At 48.8% G+C, this 14,397-nt stretch overlaps 1 protein-coding gene across 2 annotated transcripts in view; it reads left to right on the plus strand.

The window, feature by feature from the left end:
- Positions 1–11,970, plus strand: part of RPL27 (ribosomal protein L27) — a 35,436-nt gene extending 23,466 nt beyond the window's left edge. For both annotated transcript variants that reach the window (XM_069634188.1, XM_069634189.1), the window contains exon 5: positions 11,871–11,970. In XM_069634188.1, coding sequence (XP_069490289.1) covers positions 11,871–11,919 — 49 coding nt within the window. In that variant the 3' untranslated portion in view covers positions 11,920–11,970. The remainder of the gene's footprint in view (positions 1–11,870) is intronic.
- The last annotated feature ends 2,427 nt before the right edge of the window (positions 11,971–14,397 follow it).

Raw genomic sequence — 14,397 nt, forward strand, 5'->3', positions numbered from 1 at the left:
ACACTCGATGGCCAGCCCCCCTGCTCTGGCGACCGGTACTAAAAGGGGTTTTTTGGAACTGGACCCCGTACCCTTTGTCCTATTCCGTGCGCACGTCTAAGCATATCAGTTGCCGTAGGCGGGCAGCTCTCTTGAGCTGGCGCACAGTGCGTCTCCACTGCCGCCCAGAATTTCTCGTGCCAGGGGACGATGAAAAAAATAAATGTAATCACGTCGGGGTCACCACTGAAAGCAAGCGTCCCCAAAAGGCATTACCCTCCCCATAATGAGAGCCAGTAAAGGACATACCCCGGGAGGGAATGAGACAAAGGTTTTTTTTTTATCTAGTCAAATAGGGCATGCAAAGGACTCTGCAAGCTCCGAGAGCGCTCTGTCTGACAGTAGCAAAGAGTCTTATTTATTACAAAACGACGTCACAAGTCCTACACACTATAGGAGGCACATGGTCTTGGGGATTGGGTGGCGTCGACTAACTATAGGCGCAGCAGTGATGAGTAGCTCCAGGATTGGTGGACATGAGCGTGGTGCCAACGTTGGGTGGATGGGTCTGCTGGGCTCGTCGGGGTGGGGCGGCCAGGCCAGGCACGGTCAGCATTGATGGATGGTTGCCCTAGCATACTGCCCTTGTGGCCACACACGCACACTCATCCGTTTAGACGATTCCAGTTGTCCTGTAAATCCTGAAATATGTGACACTAATAGGATACTGGAGAAACACATGCAAAGTGCAACGTGAAGCTTTACCAATACTGTTACTTCTGACCTGTTGATCGGGTGTCATAATCTTGTTAGATGTAGTGAAGAATTACTTTATATGTTAGTACAGGGTTGAATGTCTATTCTCAAAGGCCCTTAACCTGGGGTGAGCCGGAGTACTACTGGATCAGTGAAGGTGCACCTTTGGCCCCTTGAGGCGGTGGGCTTTAGGACCAGGTTGTAAATACTTCATTTGGCCGACCATGGCGGCCTCTGATATGGGGGGAGGTGAATACTTGAAGCGGGTCCAACGGAATGAGGGGAGGGGAGGTGAGGCTGTGCTGCCCGCGCACCAGCTAGTCCTGGCGGACCTTGGCGGGAGGAGGGGGAGATGGCTGTGTGTGTGAGCGCAATTCTCTGTGCCTGGGCTGCACATTATGCAGAACGAGACGGTTAATAAAGTTAGTAATATTACAGTAATTACACATTTCTAATGTCTATACATTCATGTACTATTTCATATACGACTAGGAAAGTTTGGCAGTGTTTCATACATCACTGAACATCGGATGACTACATTTTAGCAATCGCACATGATAGCAGTTGGATAACACATGAGGTAGCATTCGGTTTGGTGGTGCACTCAGGAGCATAGAAGCAATACGTTCAGAGGTGATGGTACATTCACATTCTTGTTTGTGCATTTAAACGTGTCCCACTGTACGACACACACATTCTTGGTAATGCTTTTTCCACCTTCCTTTGTATTTAGCAGCATTGGTTCGTTCGCACTAGGTGGGCTGTATCGGGCCCTTTCATTGAGTCTTCTAGGCACATGGTATCTTAAATGGGCTGAGGTTGTTATTACTACCAATACTTATGAACTGTTATCCCTTTCCCAACACTGGTGTTTGTAATTAACATAGAAACCCTCTGAATAATTAGGCTTTGGTGTGTGATTAACACTTCATTTGGGGAGCATCGACAGGGGTTCATACAAAGGGGTATTGACACCATATATCTTAAATGTTAGGGTTTGGATGCTGGGTCGAGGCCTGTTCAAATGAGATGGCGTTTATTTTCCAGGCTTGAACCGCTAGGTCAGGTCACTTCGGGGACAGTGATGTACTGCGGAAGGTAAATGATGGTGTTTGTTCTGATACTTGTTCGTGTCTGGTTGCTCGTGACAGCGGATCTACCATGGAATGGGGGCGCCGGGTGAGGGCGTGGCTCCCTGTGCGCATTGAGTGGGGCCAAGCTGCAGCATTTGCAGGCCGGCTGTCTCGTTTGGGTTCAGGTCGCCATTATCTAAAATGGGAGTCCTGACGCTCCCAAAATGGTGTCCCTGGTCTGTTACAGTACAACTCAATTGGCCTTGTGTCGATCAGCAGCCATCCTGTTACCTGGGCACCGGTAACAGGGGAGGCCCTGACGAGCCACAAACCTCACTTAAATGAGGCATGTTGGGGAGGGGGGGGTCTCAAGGACCTATCCTCCCATACAGCGTCAACGCCCCTCCGGGGCAAGAATAGTCTACTTTTATCGAAGATTCCAGAAGGCCATCGGGCCTACGCTGCACTCTGGACCATGGCGGAGGAAAAGGAGGACGGAGGTTCCCTCTTCAAGCTCTGCTCCAGCTGCGGATTGAGGCACGTGTTTGTGAAGGACAACACTCCCAGTGCCTGTCGCCCCACGCCGTCCCTGGTCCCCCCACCCCCCCCCGTGATGTCCGTTTGCCCCCACGCCCTCCCCGGTCCCCCCATGATGTCCGTTTGCAACCCCCACGCCCTCCCTGGTCTGATCTCTTCTTTCATGCCTTCCCCTTCCCTTCTTCCACCCACCCCCCTTTTACATAACCACTGTGGGTGTTGTCGTCTTTCGCTATGGTTTCACCATCACCAACCTGTTGCCTTCGCTTGGATTTGCTTTGTGGACACTGACTTTTGTTGCTTCACCTTCTCAACTCTCATGCTGCACCTCCTCTGGATCTCGTACTCTGGGTGACCCTGAACCATGCTGTGTCCATCGTCATCTTGAATCCTTGCTCACGTTTTCTTTTCCCTGCAACATTATGGATTTTACTGACCCCTGCAACTGTATTCGCTCTCCCCTCTGCTTCTCCGCTCTTTTTCAATGTTCAATTCCCAGCTCCTTCCTCCTCTCCCTCCCTTACTTTTTCTATGCACTTTATCAGAATTGTCCCAGACCTAGTATGATGGTATCTGTTCTTCCCACCCCCCTTCAGCACTATTTCAAATGTCGTCCGGCCTAGTATGATATTCGCTTGTTTTGCTTTTCTCCTTCTCTACAAATCCCCCCCCCCCCCCCCCCAACCTATTAAATTCCGGCGCTACCTCAATTGTCAGGCATAGTAATGTAGCCGCTTGTCTCTCATTCTCCTTCCCATCCTCCTCCTTATTGTCAATAGTTCTTACTCTATCACTAATGTCGCCTGACCTGTTTGGAAGCAGCTTGTTTGTCCCCCCCCCCCTTCCCTTTCCTGCATTTGTTTTCTCCCTCTCCAGCACTATCTGAATTGTTGTTGGGCCTAGTATGATAGTTGCTTGTTTCGTTCTTCTCCCTTTACTCCAACCCCCCCCATGAGTACCCCCCGCCCCCACAGGTACTGCCTCAATTGTCGTCAGGCATAGTAATGCAGCCGCTTGTTTGTCTCATTCTCCTTCCCACCCCCTTCCTTCCCTATTGTCAAAAGCTCTTGCACTAACTGAAATTTCACCAGGCTGATTCCGATAGTCGCATTCTGAATGTATCAAGGACTTGTAAGAATGTCACTGTATTCTCCCTTGTTCCCTTCCTGCCTTGAAGCGCTTTGAAACACAGTGTAAAGGCGCTATATAAATCCAATTCCATCTGGACTACAGGGAAGCGGATTGTGAAATCTCCCTTGGTTTCTCCAAGCGCACCATCAAGGATCGTTGCAGTAGGTTGATGGCGTGGCTCAACGCCAAGGCCTCTACCCCGTTCAGGTTGGTTTGAGGGCACCCCAGCTGTGGGGGCCCCAAGACGTGGCCAAGCACCGCAGGTCTGTTTCGTCGGGGTCGCCGTACAAGCGTGTCCCGTGGCGAGCAGGGCACGCTCATGTTTACCGTTGCCTCCATCTCCTCCTCGAAGAGGAAATTGGGCTAACCCAGGGAAGCTGTGGGAGAAGCCATAGAAGACCAAGGCGCAGGGTAAGGTGTCCGACCTGCCCCTGAAGGTCCAGGCAAAGTCGTCGACTATCGAGCTGGTGGCGGCTGCCCTCTCGAAGGCAAAAGGGGGCTGAGCCAGTCCAGGGGACCCCCGAGGCAAGAGGCTGAAACCAACTCCCTCAGGACGCAAAAAGGTGGCTGGGGGAGTGGAGGCTGATACTGCACTCCAGGGCACAGATATTTCTCCGAAGCGGACCCGATGTCCGTTCACATGGTCCTGAGGCCGTGGGCAACGATTACGGCAGAAACACTGAGTACGACAATGGTGGAACTGCCGAAGGGGACGACAGTGGTAATGCAGACTACGTGTGCTCTTGGCCCAGCAAGGCTTAGCGCCCACCCCCAAACACCTCCCAGGGACGTATAGCTGGACATCCTTTCAACTCTCCACACGCTTGTCAGAGATCCAGAAGAGGGTGCCAACGGCACCCCCGGCACTGGGCCTCCCACCGGCAAAAGGGGGAACTGCACCCTACGCTGCCTCATCCACCGCAAGATTGAACCAGCCAGGATGTCGGGAGGCCGGCTGCGGGCTTAGTCGGCGAGTGGGAAAGGATCGCCACCGACTGATGGGTGATGGACGCACTCGCCCATGGACACTCTAGAATTCCAGCAGTGTTCGAGGATACCACCGGTGGCCCGGCAGGAGCAGCACATACCTCAGCTCCTGCAAGAAGTACGGGCCCTGATGAGCAAAGGGGCGGTAGGGTTGCTTCAAAAGCGAGACTGGGGCTCGGGAGTCTACTCCAAATACTTCTTGGTGAAGCAGAAAACCGGGGCTTGGAGGCCCATTCTCGACCTGCGGCGTATCAACAAGTACATCAAGTCCCAAAAATTCAGGATGGTCACGCTGCAGCATGCTCTGCCAACTGGAGGAAGGAGACATCCTGACGTTACTGAATCTGGAGGACGCATACTTGCACGCTTTCATTCATGAAAAGCATTGGAAATTCCTGCGCACTATGGTGCACAAGGAAAGCACTACCAATTCAAGGCCCTTCCCTTCGGGCTGAAGTCGGCACCCAGGGTGTTCACGAAGTGCCTGGCACCAGTGGTGGCCCATCTGCATCTGCAAAGTATAAGTGTACCGTACCTAGACTGACTCATCCGTGCCGTGTCAAGGGAAGTTGCCATTAAACACACGTAGAGGGCCATCTGCTGACTGATCGGGGGTTCTCTGTGAACTATCCAGTCATGCTTGATGCCATCGCAGAACGTGCTGTTGCTGGCAACCGCCTCAGAGAAAAGGATAGCGGTCATGCTGGGCAAGGTGCAACGGCTGTTGGCACTGAAGACTGCCACGGTACGGACCATCAAGTCGCTGCTTGGCATGTTGTCGTGCATTTACCTGATCTGACTCTGCAGGTTGCGGATGCGACCCCCTTCAGGAATTCCTGGACGCTTAGTGGGTCCAGGTGTCCGGAAGCTTCACAGACAAGGTTGTTCTCAGTGCGGAGTTGCGTTGAACAATAAGGTGGTGGGGTATGCGCTCCAACATTCCCGGGGGCATGTAAGCGGTCACCACCGGCGCTTCCTTGGAGGGCTGGGGAGCCCACACCGGACATATCCACACCAGGGGCATGTGGCTACCGGAGAGGGATCTCCACATCAATGTCCTGGAGCTGCGGGCATTATTCTGGGCCCTCAAGTCGTTCCTTCTGACCCTCGGGGGCAAGGTGGTGAGGGTCTTCACGGACAATAACGCAATATTCTAATCAGGAAGCGGAGGGGAACCAGATCCCCAGTGCTCTGCAGAGGCGCAGGTTTTGTGGCACTGGGCCATCGCCCAGAAGATGATCCTCCTTATTCACCTGCCGGGAGTCAAAAACCCCATCGCAGACTCACTCAGCAGGGAGCTGCACTCTTGCCTCGGTGGGAACTTCGACAGGGTCAAATGGACAGCCTGTTCCTCAAGTGGGGCAGAACCCAGATCGATCTGTTGGGGACAAATGCCAAATGTCAGATTCACCAACATTTTCCACCAACCGAGGATCATTTGGGGGGTGGGGGGTGGAGGGGAGTGTGAACACATTTTCCTTCCTGCGGAAGGGCCTGTTCGTGTACACGTTGCCTCTCCTGCTGCGAATCTCAAAGGGTGCTGATGCAGGCTGTTCCTCGTCACCCTGGCGTGGACAAGGCTGATTTGGTACCCGGATCTTCGTAGCATGTCCGCGTCACCCAGGCGGTTTCGGGAGGTGCTATCCTACACCATGACCCAGGAGCGCTGATCCTGAGGGCTTGTTTCTTTCAGCGCCGGCAGACTGAATGGAGGTCCTTGCCAGAGCTTCGTCGACTCTGAAGTGCTACGGGCACAAGTGAAAACTTTTCGTGACATGGTGCTGGACGCAGAAGATCAATCCTCCGGGGGTCATGGCCCTGCAGATTCTTCCGTACTCGTTGTCCTTGGCCAAGGCTGGCGCACGCCTCCAAGGTGCTTCTGGTGGCTATCTCCCCGCTACACCAGGTCTCTGGTACAGGCTTCTCTTTGGTCCCAATGTCTAGTCGAACAGTTCCTCAGAGGACTGTTTCGATGGTTCCTACCGGTAAATTCCCCTGCCTTGGTGTGGGAACTCAACGTGGTGCTGACAAGGTTCATGGGGTCTCCCTTCAAGCCTATGCATCAGGCCCCTCTCGTTCCTTTCGTGGAAAACCGCTTTTCTCGTGGCCATTACCTCTGCCAGCGGTGTAGGTGAGATCCAGGCCCTTTCCTGCAATCGGCCTTGTCTGACTTTTCAGGACACTAGGGTGGTGCTGTGGACGCACCCCTCCTTCATGCCAAAGGTCCCGTCGGAATTCCACCTCAACGAGCCTTTGGTGTTGCGTGATTTTTTTCCAAAACCTTAGTCGCCGGCTGAAAGGACTTTCGCTGGATGTGGCACGCACAAAGTTTCCGGGATACTTCACTATTCGTGAACTTAAGTCATGTGAACAATGGGAAGGTCTTGTCTAAGCCTTCCATCTCCCGGTGGTTCTGCGGCTGCATCACCCACTCACCGGTTTGCAAACCGACTGCTGTCCGAGAGCCGTTCTACTAGAGCGATCGCTGCTATGATGGCGTTCCCGTCTGGTGTGCACCTGCTGGTCGTCTGCAGGGTGGTTGCGTGGAAGTCCACGCACACCATCACCAGGTTCTACTGGGACAGATTCCAGTGAGGCGTCCCGGTGTCGTCCAAGCAGTGCTGCGCAACCTGTTTGCTTGAAGGTGAGCCTGTTCCGGATGTAAGAGTATTTACTTCTGTTGAGCTTTGTCACCTACAGGGGTTGTGTATGTTGTACTGCTATGTATTCTTCATGAGCATGTGAATCAATGCCAAACCCCACGCTGGAGAAAGAACAATTTATTCTCCAGCATGCGTCTGGCATGGATTCAAATACGAACCCTCCTGCTGTCCCTTCTGTGGCTCTTCTTGGTCGTACTGCCACTTAACGTGCTACCAAATCTGTAGATGGCTGCCAGGGGGGCTTAAGGAGAGGGCAGTCATTGGCTGGGGGCAATATGACCCAGAGCTCAGTGATTGGTTTATAGGAGAAAGACAGTGTGAAAGTTGAAACTGTTTTTTTCTTTCACTGAGGATTCCCGGCGTGACGGGGGGGGAAAATTCATGAGCATGTGAATCCATGCCAGACCCATGATGGAGAACAATAGTTACAGGTAAGTAGCTTGTTCCTAGCTAACTTATAAATGATTTAATTCCATTATTGGTGTAATCCGTTATTCATTGTAATTAGTGTTGTCACCAGTGATGTGATTTGTTACCTGTGTTCATACAACATGTAATTGGTGATTTGGTCATTGTGAGCATAGGCTGGTCATGGGTTTAGCTTCATATAGTTAAGAAGGCTTCTAGATCACTAGCCATGGCCGGTGGCACGGCCACTCGATTTTAAAACACTTGCAACCTATTGATCAGACATTCATCACAAACTGATTTTGTCCTGTTTGGCAGTGGTATTGTGTATAAAATATTGCAGGCTTTGAGAACTCAATGTTTTTAGGCAATGTGCAGTGGGATTAAATCATTTGCCATGGACCACACACTTTGGTTAAGCAGCATGCTCCAAGCCCCTTTTATGGCATGTCTTTTGGTGACTTGTGATGCATCAAATGACACTAGCCACATTTAAGCGGCACGGAAACGGGGGGTTGGGGGGCGAGAGGGGGGGAGTGAATGACCGGCTTCAAGAATAAACCATTCCCAGGTACTTGCACCCATAGCGAAAAGCCAAAAGATGGCGCCCATGAATATACGCACAGTAAGTGAACATATATCTTAAAGTGAAATATACAAATGCATTTCATTTGACCATCTCCAGTGCGCAATACAAAATAGCATTGGACTTTAGTGAAAATCAGAAAAATAACATGAAGTCTAAATGTTCCAATAAATATGCTGGCAGCGTATAAAAGGTGCTCACCTTTTAAACCCAGAAATCTGTTGTGAACTATTCCCTGGTAAACCAAATCCCAATACGAAAAAGGGCTTGTGGGTAAGCGTCTGCACTGGGAACTTGACAACCAGAGTAAAATCCTTGTAGTCAAATACTTGCGCAAGCTTGCCAAGCTCAAAAAACCCTGTGTTGCGTCTGGAAGAAATAAGCTGTCCATCCACATGTGTCCTTTACTTGTGCCCTGAAATGCAGCCCCAATCGGGATAGAATAACCACCAGGGTCCAGGATTACAAACTCTTGCCTCACCCTCATGTCTGGCTTTCAACAATACTCTGCTTTATAGAAAACTTAGTGTCACTCAAATATATAGATCCTTATTGAACTATGTTAGGCAAAATGTCTTGTAAGAATGTCGTATTTTCCCTTGTTCTCTCGCTTGCCTTGAAGCGCTTTGAAATGTATCTATAGGCGCTATACAAATAAACAATCCAAGGGTCCAATTGTCATTATCCCCCTCCCCCACCTCTTGACTGGCAGACTATAATTGTCTTTCACGGACTGACAGTAGCAGTTAAAACAAAAGAAAAAAAAATGCTGATGCTCTGAGATTTAAAACTAAGAAAACACATGGCTTTTGGGACTTGACTGTCTCCCATCCGTGCAGTAACTGGGACTGGACTGTCTCCCATCCGTGCAGTAACTGGGATTGACCCTGCTTAGTTTCAAAGTGAGGAAAGATCCAAGCCCCCTTAGGCCATGCTTTTTCTAAGTGGTCTTGTAAATTGAGCTCAATTAGGCAACAGGGCCTTGGGGACCTAACCCCTTGCTAGCTTTGAAGCTAAGCAGTGTTCGTCCCAATTACTTGCAGGGATGGGAAACTCACTGTTGCTGTAAAAATCATCCATGCAGTAACCAGGACTGACCCTGCTTGGCTTCAATGCAAGGAAAGGGCTGGCACGTTTCTGTAAATTTGGCTCATTTAACAGGCAACATGGCCTGAGGCTGGCCCCTTCCTCACTTTGAAGCTAAGCAGGGTTTGTCCTGGTTACCACATGGTGGGAGACCTGGATTGCAATCACGGCCATGAGCAGTGATTTTTCAACCCTGACGTCACTATAGCTGTAAACCTCTTTAAAACAAAAAAACGTAACTGCGGGTACTGAACTACATACCCATGTCTATCCGTAGTCCTTTATAGTCTCGCATATAGCTGTGAATATTTGAAAATGGCCGAAATAAACATTCCTCCCGCCTACGTATTACCCCCCCCCACCCTCCAAACACTGTTTCTTTGACCTAGTTTGCACTGAGATGTCAGCTATAGCCGAGGCTACTGAAAGCTTTTTGTTGCAAACTCAGTCTCTAGACCCCTTCAACTCTGAAATTGACTGCTTTTTCATTTGCACCATGGGAGATCTAACCATTTTTGAGAAGGGGGGCACCCCCTTTTCCGTCAAATATTTAAGAACTACGGAATAACCCCAAACCATGCATGGATCGAGAGTCAAAGCTTTGTGCCCAAGTTGTTCTGGACCAAATCAGTTCAGCGGTTTGGTCTGAGCGCTTTGGCAAAAATGTACCCTGTTTCTCTATAGGAAAATGAATGTGAATGAAGTAGGCCTCACTCTTGGAGAAGTCTTTTTAACCTATCTTTATGAAACTTGGCAGTGTGGAAGAGCCCCGCAAGTCCCTAATCATTATCGAAATTTTGGTCAAATCTGTTACTCAGTATGCTTTTATATGGGGCTTGGCAAGATCCCTGATATCACATTGATAATTAAAACCGTGACCACCTTTTTTGAAAGCTCGCTGGGTTCAAAAGGGAGAATAAGGTGACAGAATGCATTCTTGACATAGGGCAAGAGGATTCCTTCAAAAAATGGTAAATCCCATATAAACTGGTTAACCTTCAATGTTGGTATTTTCTTCAACTTGAAAGCTACTTACTTCATTAACCGTAAGCTGATCAATGGAGATGCAAGCAATTTTTGTTTTAATATTCGCACTTTTACAGTCCCTTGCCCAAAGGCCGAAATTGTACACAGTAACTGGCAAACCTGTAGCTATTTTGGTTGACCATTTGAGATTGTCCTGTACGAATACTCAAGTGACCAAATGGGCCAAAAAGAAAAGTTGGTACTTTGTAAAAGTTGAAACCCTGAGGTCATGAACCATAGATGTTTTCAACTTATGACTCTTGCAGGTATTTGTGTGCATTTTTCTGTGAATTGTAGGTCCTCTGCAAAAGTAACTTGGTGCGCCGGCCGTTTCCGTTCTGTGTAGTGTCCGAGGAAACTGCAAGCACCCACCTCCAACAGCAGTGTCTAAAGGTGTGGCGCATTAATTGCCCAGGCTGGATCTATTTATAGCAGTATGTTGACTGGTGGTGGGAGTTGGGGTGACGAATCAGAGAATGGAATGTTTTGCCGGACCAGATTTAGTTTTTTAAACAGTTTTTGCCGAAAATAGGTTGGCGGGTTTGAGCTTATAATTATTGGACATGGGGCTGCAGGGGCCCCCACATATATTTGCATCAAAATGAACAGTTACAAAAAAAAATCTGAATCTACTGCAATGGGGGAAAATCACAAATTCCAGTGTCCTTGGTGCACTTGGTTTGATCCCATTGACACAATCCATTGTTGGCTGGTGCATACATGCAAAATTTACGCAATAGATCCTGTTTTCAGATTAGCTGAATGTTACTGTCGCATTGAGCACCTCATGTGGTCCATACTGCATAGTTTTTTTTTTTTTTAAATGGCTGTAGTGGAGGGAAGATGTGGGCTCTAAATATCGGCATTGAAGTTCACCTATTGGCCAGATACCCACGTTGTGAAAAGTTTAGCTTTTGGGCTGAAACCCCTTTTTTAATGGACCCTTCCCATCTGTAGTGATTTGTATCATGGTCCACTTCAGTTTGGATGTTTTTAACTTTGGCAAATAACTATATCAGTCGCCCAAGCAGCATTGGTTGTGCCCAGCCATTGATGACATGACATGACATCCCCACAAGCACTGTTTAGGAACATGGAACTCTTACAACTACAGTCTTCAGACTCCCTTCCCACCTTGTACTGCATACTTGTATCTCTATTCATGATGCTGCCCCCAGTGCCTTCTAGCAACCCTGCAGTTACTACTAAGGAGCCACAGAGAGCTCTCTACACAGCTCTGACCCCCCCACCCCCCAAATTGTTCAATGCAGTGGCTCTGTGTAACACCTGTAATGCATCTTGTGCCGTCCCAACCACCCATAGAAAATCTGATGCCGCGATTGACTGCCATAAATCCCTTAAATACATATGGCACACAATAAAGGTACTTGGACACCCCAAGCTTAGCACGCCTCCTTTCTCTCTAATTCTCCTGCCTCGTCTCTTGCTGAACCATGCGCCAAAAGGCCACAATACTGGCCTAAACTGGGATATGTATGACTGCATTACTTGACATTTCATCTCTACTTACTGTTGTACACACATTTTTCCATTAACCTTTTGGCTAATAAGGAAAACAGTCATGTTAAATGATAAACAATGTTTCTATAATGTACTTTTTTTTTCTCCTCTTCATAGATACAAGACTGGCAAGAATAAGTGGTTTTTCCAGAAGCTGAGGTTCTAAATTGGTAGCAGTGGAACATCGGTGCATCAATAAAAGTTTATGTAAAATCCACTTTGTCCGATTCCTCTGTGCCAATATGAAATTGCTACGGTCAGCCTATTGCTATGCAGTTACCAGTGTGACATGCATTTACAAAAGCAAATGCTTGCACAAAACACCTTGCCTAGACTGATTTGTAATTATAAAGACTAAATTGGGGGTGATTTGTAAAGCACGAAAATCCTGCCGGGTCACACAGACCTTTTTCTCTGCATCGTTAATGGTTATGATCCCGGTGTGTAGTGTAATGCTACTCAAATTTAGAATGGGACAATCCATCCATTCTCGCTGCAATTTTTTTGTTGGTACATTAGGATTCTTCACCATGTTGAAACTGGGCACCTACTGATGCAAGACAATTGTTCCTTCAGCCTTGCTCTTTGCTGCGGTTATACTTGGGGATGCATGTAATAAAGTGCAATGACATTTCTGGGGCGTGTGAAGCTATTTAGTCACATGCTCTGCAATGTCTGCCGTCTAGTGGTTGCCTCAGCGTATAACATCTTTTTTGCGAAACTGGGCGATGTCGTGGGCGGGATTTCCTGGAACTCTCCCTGGATTTCCCCCCCCCCCCTCCATCAGTTGGCAGCAAGTAGGAACAAAGCAACATTTTCGCTGCCGAAAAATACGTCTGAACGATAAAGACTGACGGTGAGAGAAAGCAGTAGTTACAGCATCTAGACGTATTTTCGATATGTACAATTAGGACATTATTTAGGCATCGCATATTAACCTCTTAATGACATTAAGGCAGTGCCGAATCCTTTATTCCCTTATGGAGAACACGCCTGTTTTGTCGACGACCTCTGCCAAGCGTGCCACCAGTTAAAAGTCCGAAACACGCAGCATTTAGATGGAAACGTGCAACATGCGAAATGCAGGTGGGGTCAGAACAGGGCGAGACAGCAGCAGATTGTTGGGTTTCTCACTCGGGGGTTCAACCACCCCCGCCTCAACAGCGGCATACCAGGCCACAGGCCTGGATTGTTGATGAGTTGGGGTGAGCGAGAGGTTGCAAAACAAATTAACACGCCACTGGTCGAGAAAAGAGCACCGAAAGGTACTCTGCCGAAAACGAGCGACATTACCCACACGTCGAGTACTACTACACTCAACGCCAAAAGGCGTGAACGCATGGCCAGGGACAGCTCAAACATTGGCATCCACAACACAAGAGCCTGGCACCATTTTTGGTATCAATGAAAAACAGTTTGTGGGTATCTGACTTGGATGACGAGGAAGGGGATCTGCATGTAGGTGACATTTTGGACGCTAGTCTAAAGCTGCACTGGTGCCAGGGAACAGCACTCTGGGTAGAGTAGTCCATTAAGACATTTGGGGAGATATTGCCAATAGTTTCCTTTATGGTGAGCCATGACACTCTGGCCTCGCTACTCCTGCAAGGAGACAGAATTTAGGAGCATCATGCCCACCAGAGGAGCCCTATTCACCTTACGAGTCGCAGGACCTCTAAGAGGACTCCTTAGTCGCACCTAGACCCTGAAGAGTACATGGATCACCTGTGTAGTCCTTCCCTACAGGCACTTCCTTAATTCTGATTAGCTCCCCAGGGGAGCTCTAAAATATGGTATGTCACAAGAACCTACTAAAAAAGTAGATTTCATAGAGTTTATTTATTACAGAAGAAGAAACTGCATACCATTATTGGATGCCATAAAGAAAACCAGCTGAACCCTAGGGTGGCGAATGCAAATAAAAACCCTCACTTGCTGATCCCCCCCCCCCCCCTCTCCATACGTAAGGGGCCAATCATTAGTAACTACATCACGGAACAGCACAACACTGCCAATGGCAAGCAGGCGTATATATGCTCTGGAGCGGGGCAAAGTTATCCCCATATGTGGCATTCAGAGCTAGAATTGCTAACGCTTTTGCACTAATGGCCACATGAAACAGATCCCAATGGGATGAAATGGAGAGCCTTGCCAAATACAGGGAACTTTGAAGGGGGTAAACATTCCATAAATGCCATTATTAAAAACTGCTTAAACGCAGCAGAAAACAGCTGGCTGGCAGCAGGAGCAGCTGTCTTTAAGAGGCATGCGTGGCTGAAGAATACAGGTTTGAAGCCAGAAACCCAGGCTACCAGACAAGCGTATAGAAGAGGCCCACCTTTTTGGCCCTCTGGGTAAGAGAAGCCCTGAACTGGGTAAAAAAGACCATGACACACTTCGGATTTCGGGAACATAATTTCTAACGTGAGATTTCCCATCAAACAGGCTGCCCTTTTGGAGAAGTCCTTGCACACACCCACACGTTCAAATAGTTTCACAGGGTTGGAGTCAGCCCACCTACAACACACATTATGCGGAAAGTGAAGTCAAGGGGTAGAGGACAGCCCACTAGAGCAGTGTTCAAACTTGTTATGCCAAGCCCCCACTGCAAAAATAAAATTGTCTGGGACCGGCCCCTCTTGTT

Source organism: Ambystoma mexicanum, chromosome 13 (genome assembly GCF_040938575.1).
Source record: "Ambystoma mexicanum isolate Mex_15411 chromosome 13, UKY_AmexF1_1, whole genome shotgun sequence".
In the NCBI taxonomy this organism is placed as follows: Eukaryota; Metazoa; Chordata; class Amphibia; order Caudata; family Ambystomatidae; genus Ambystoma; species Ambystoma mexicanum.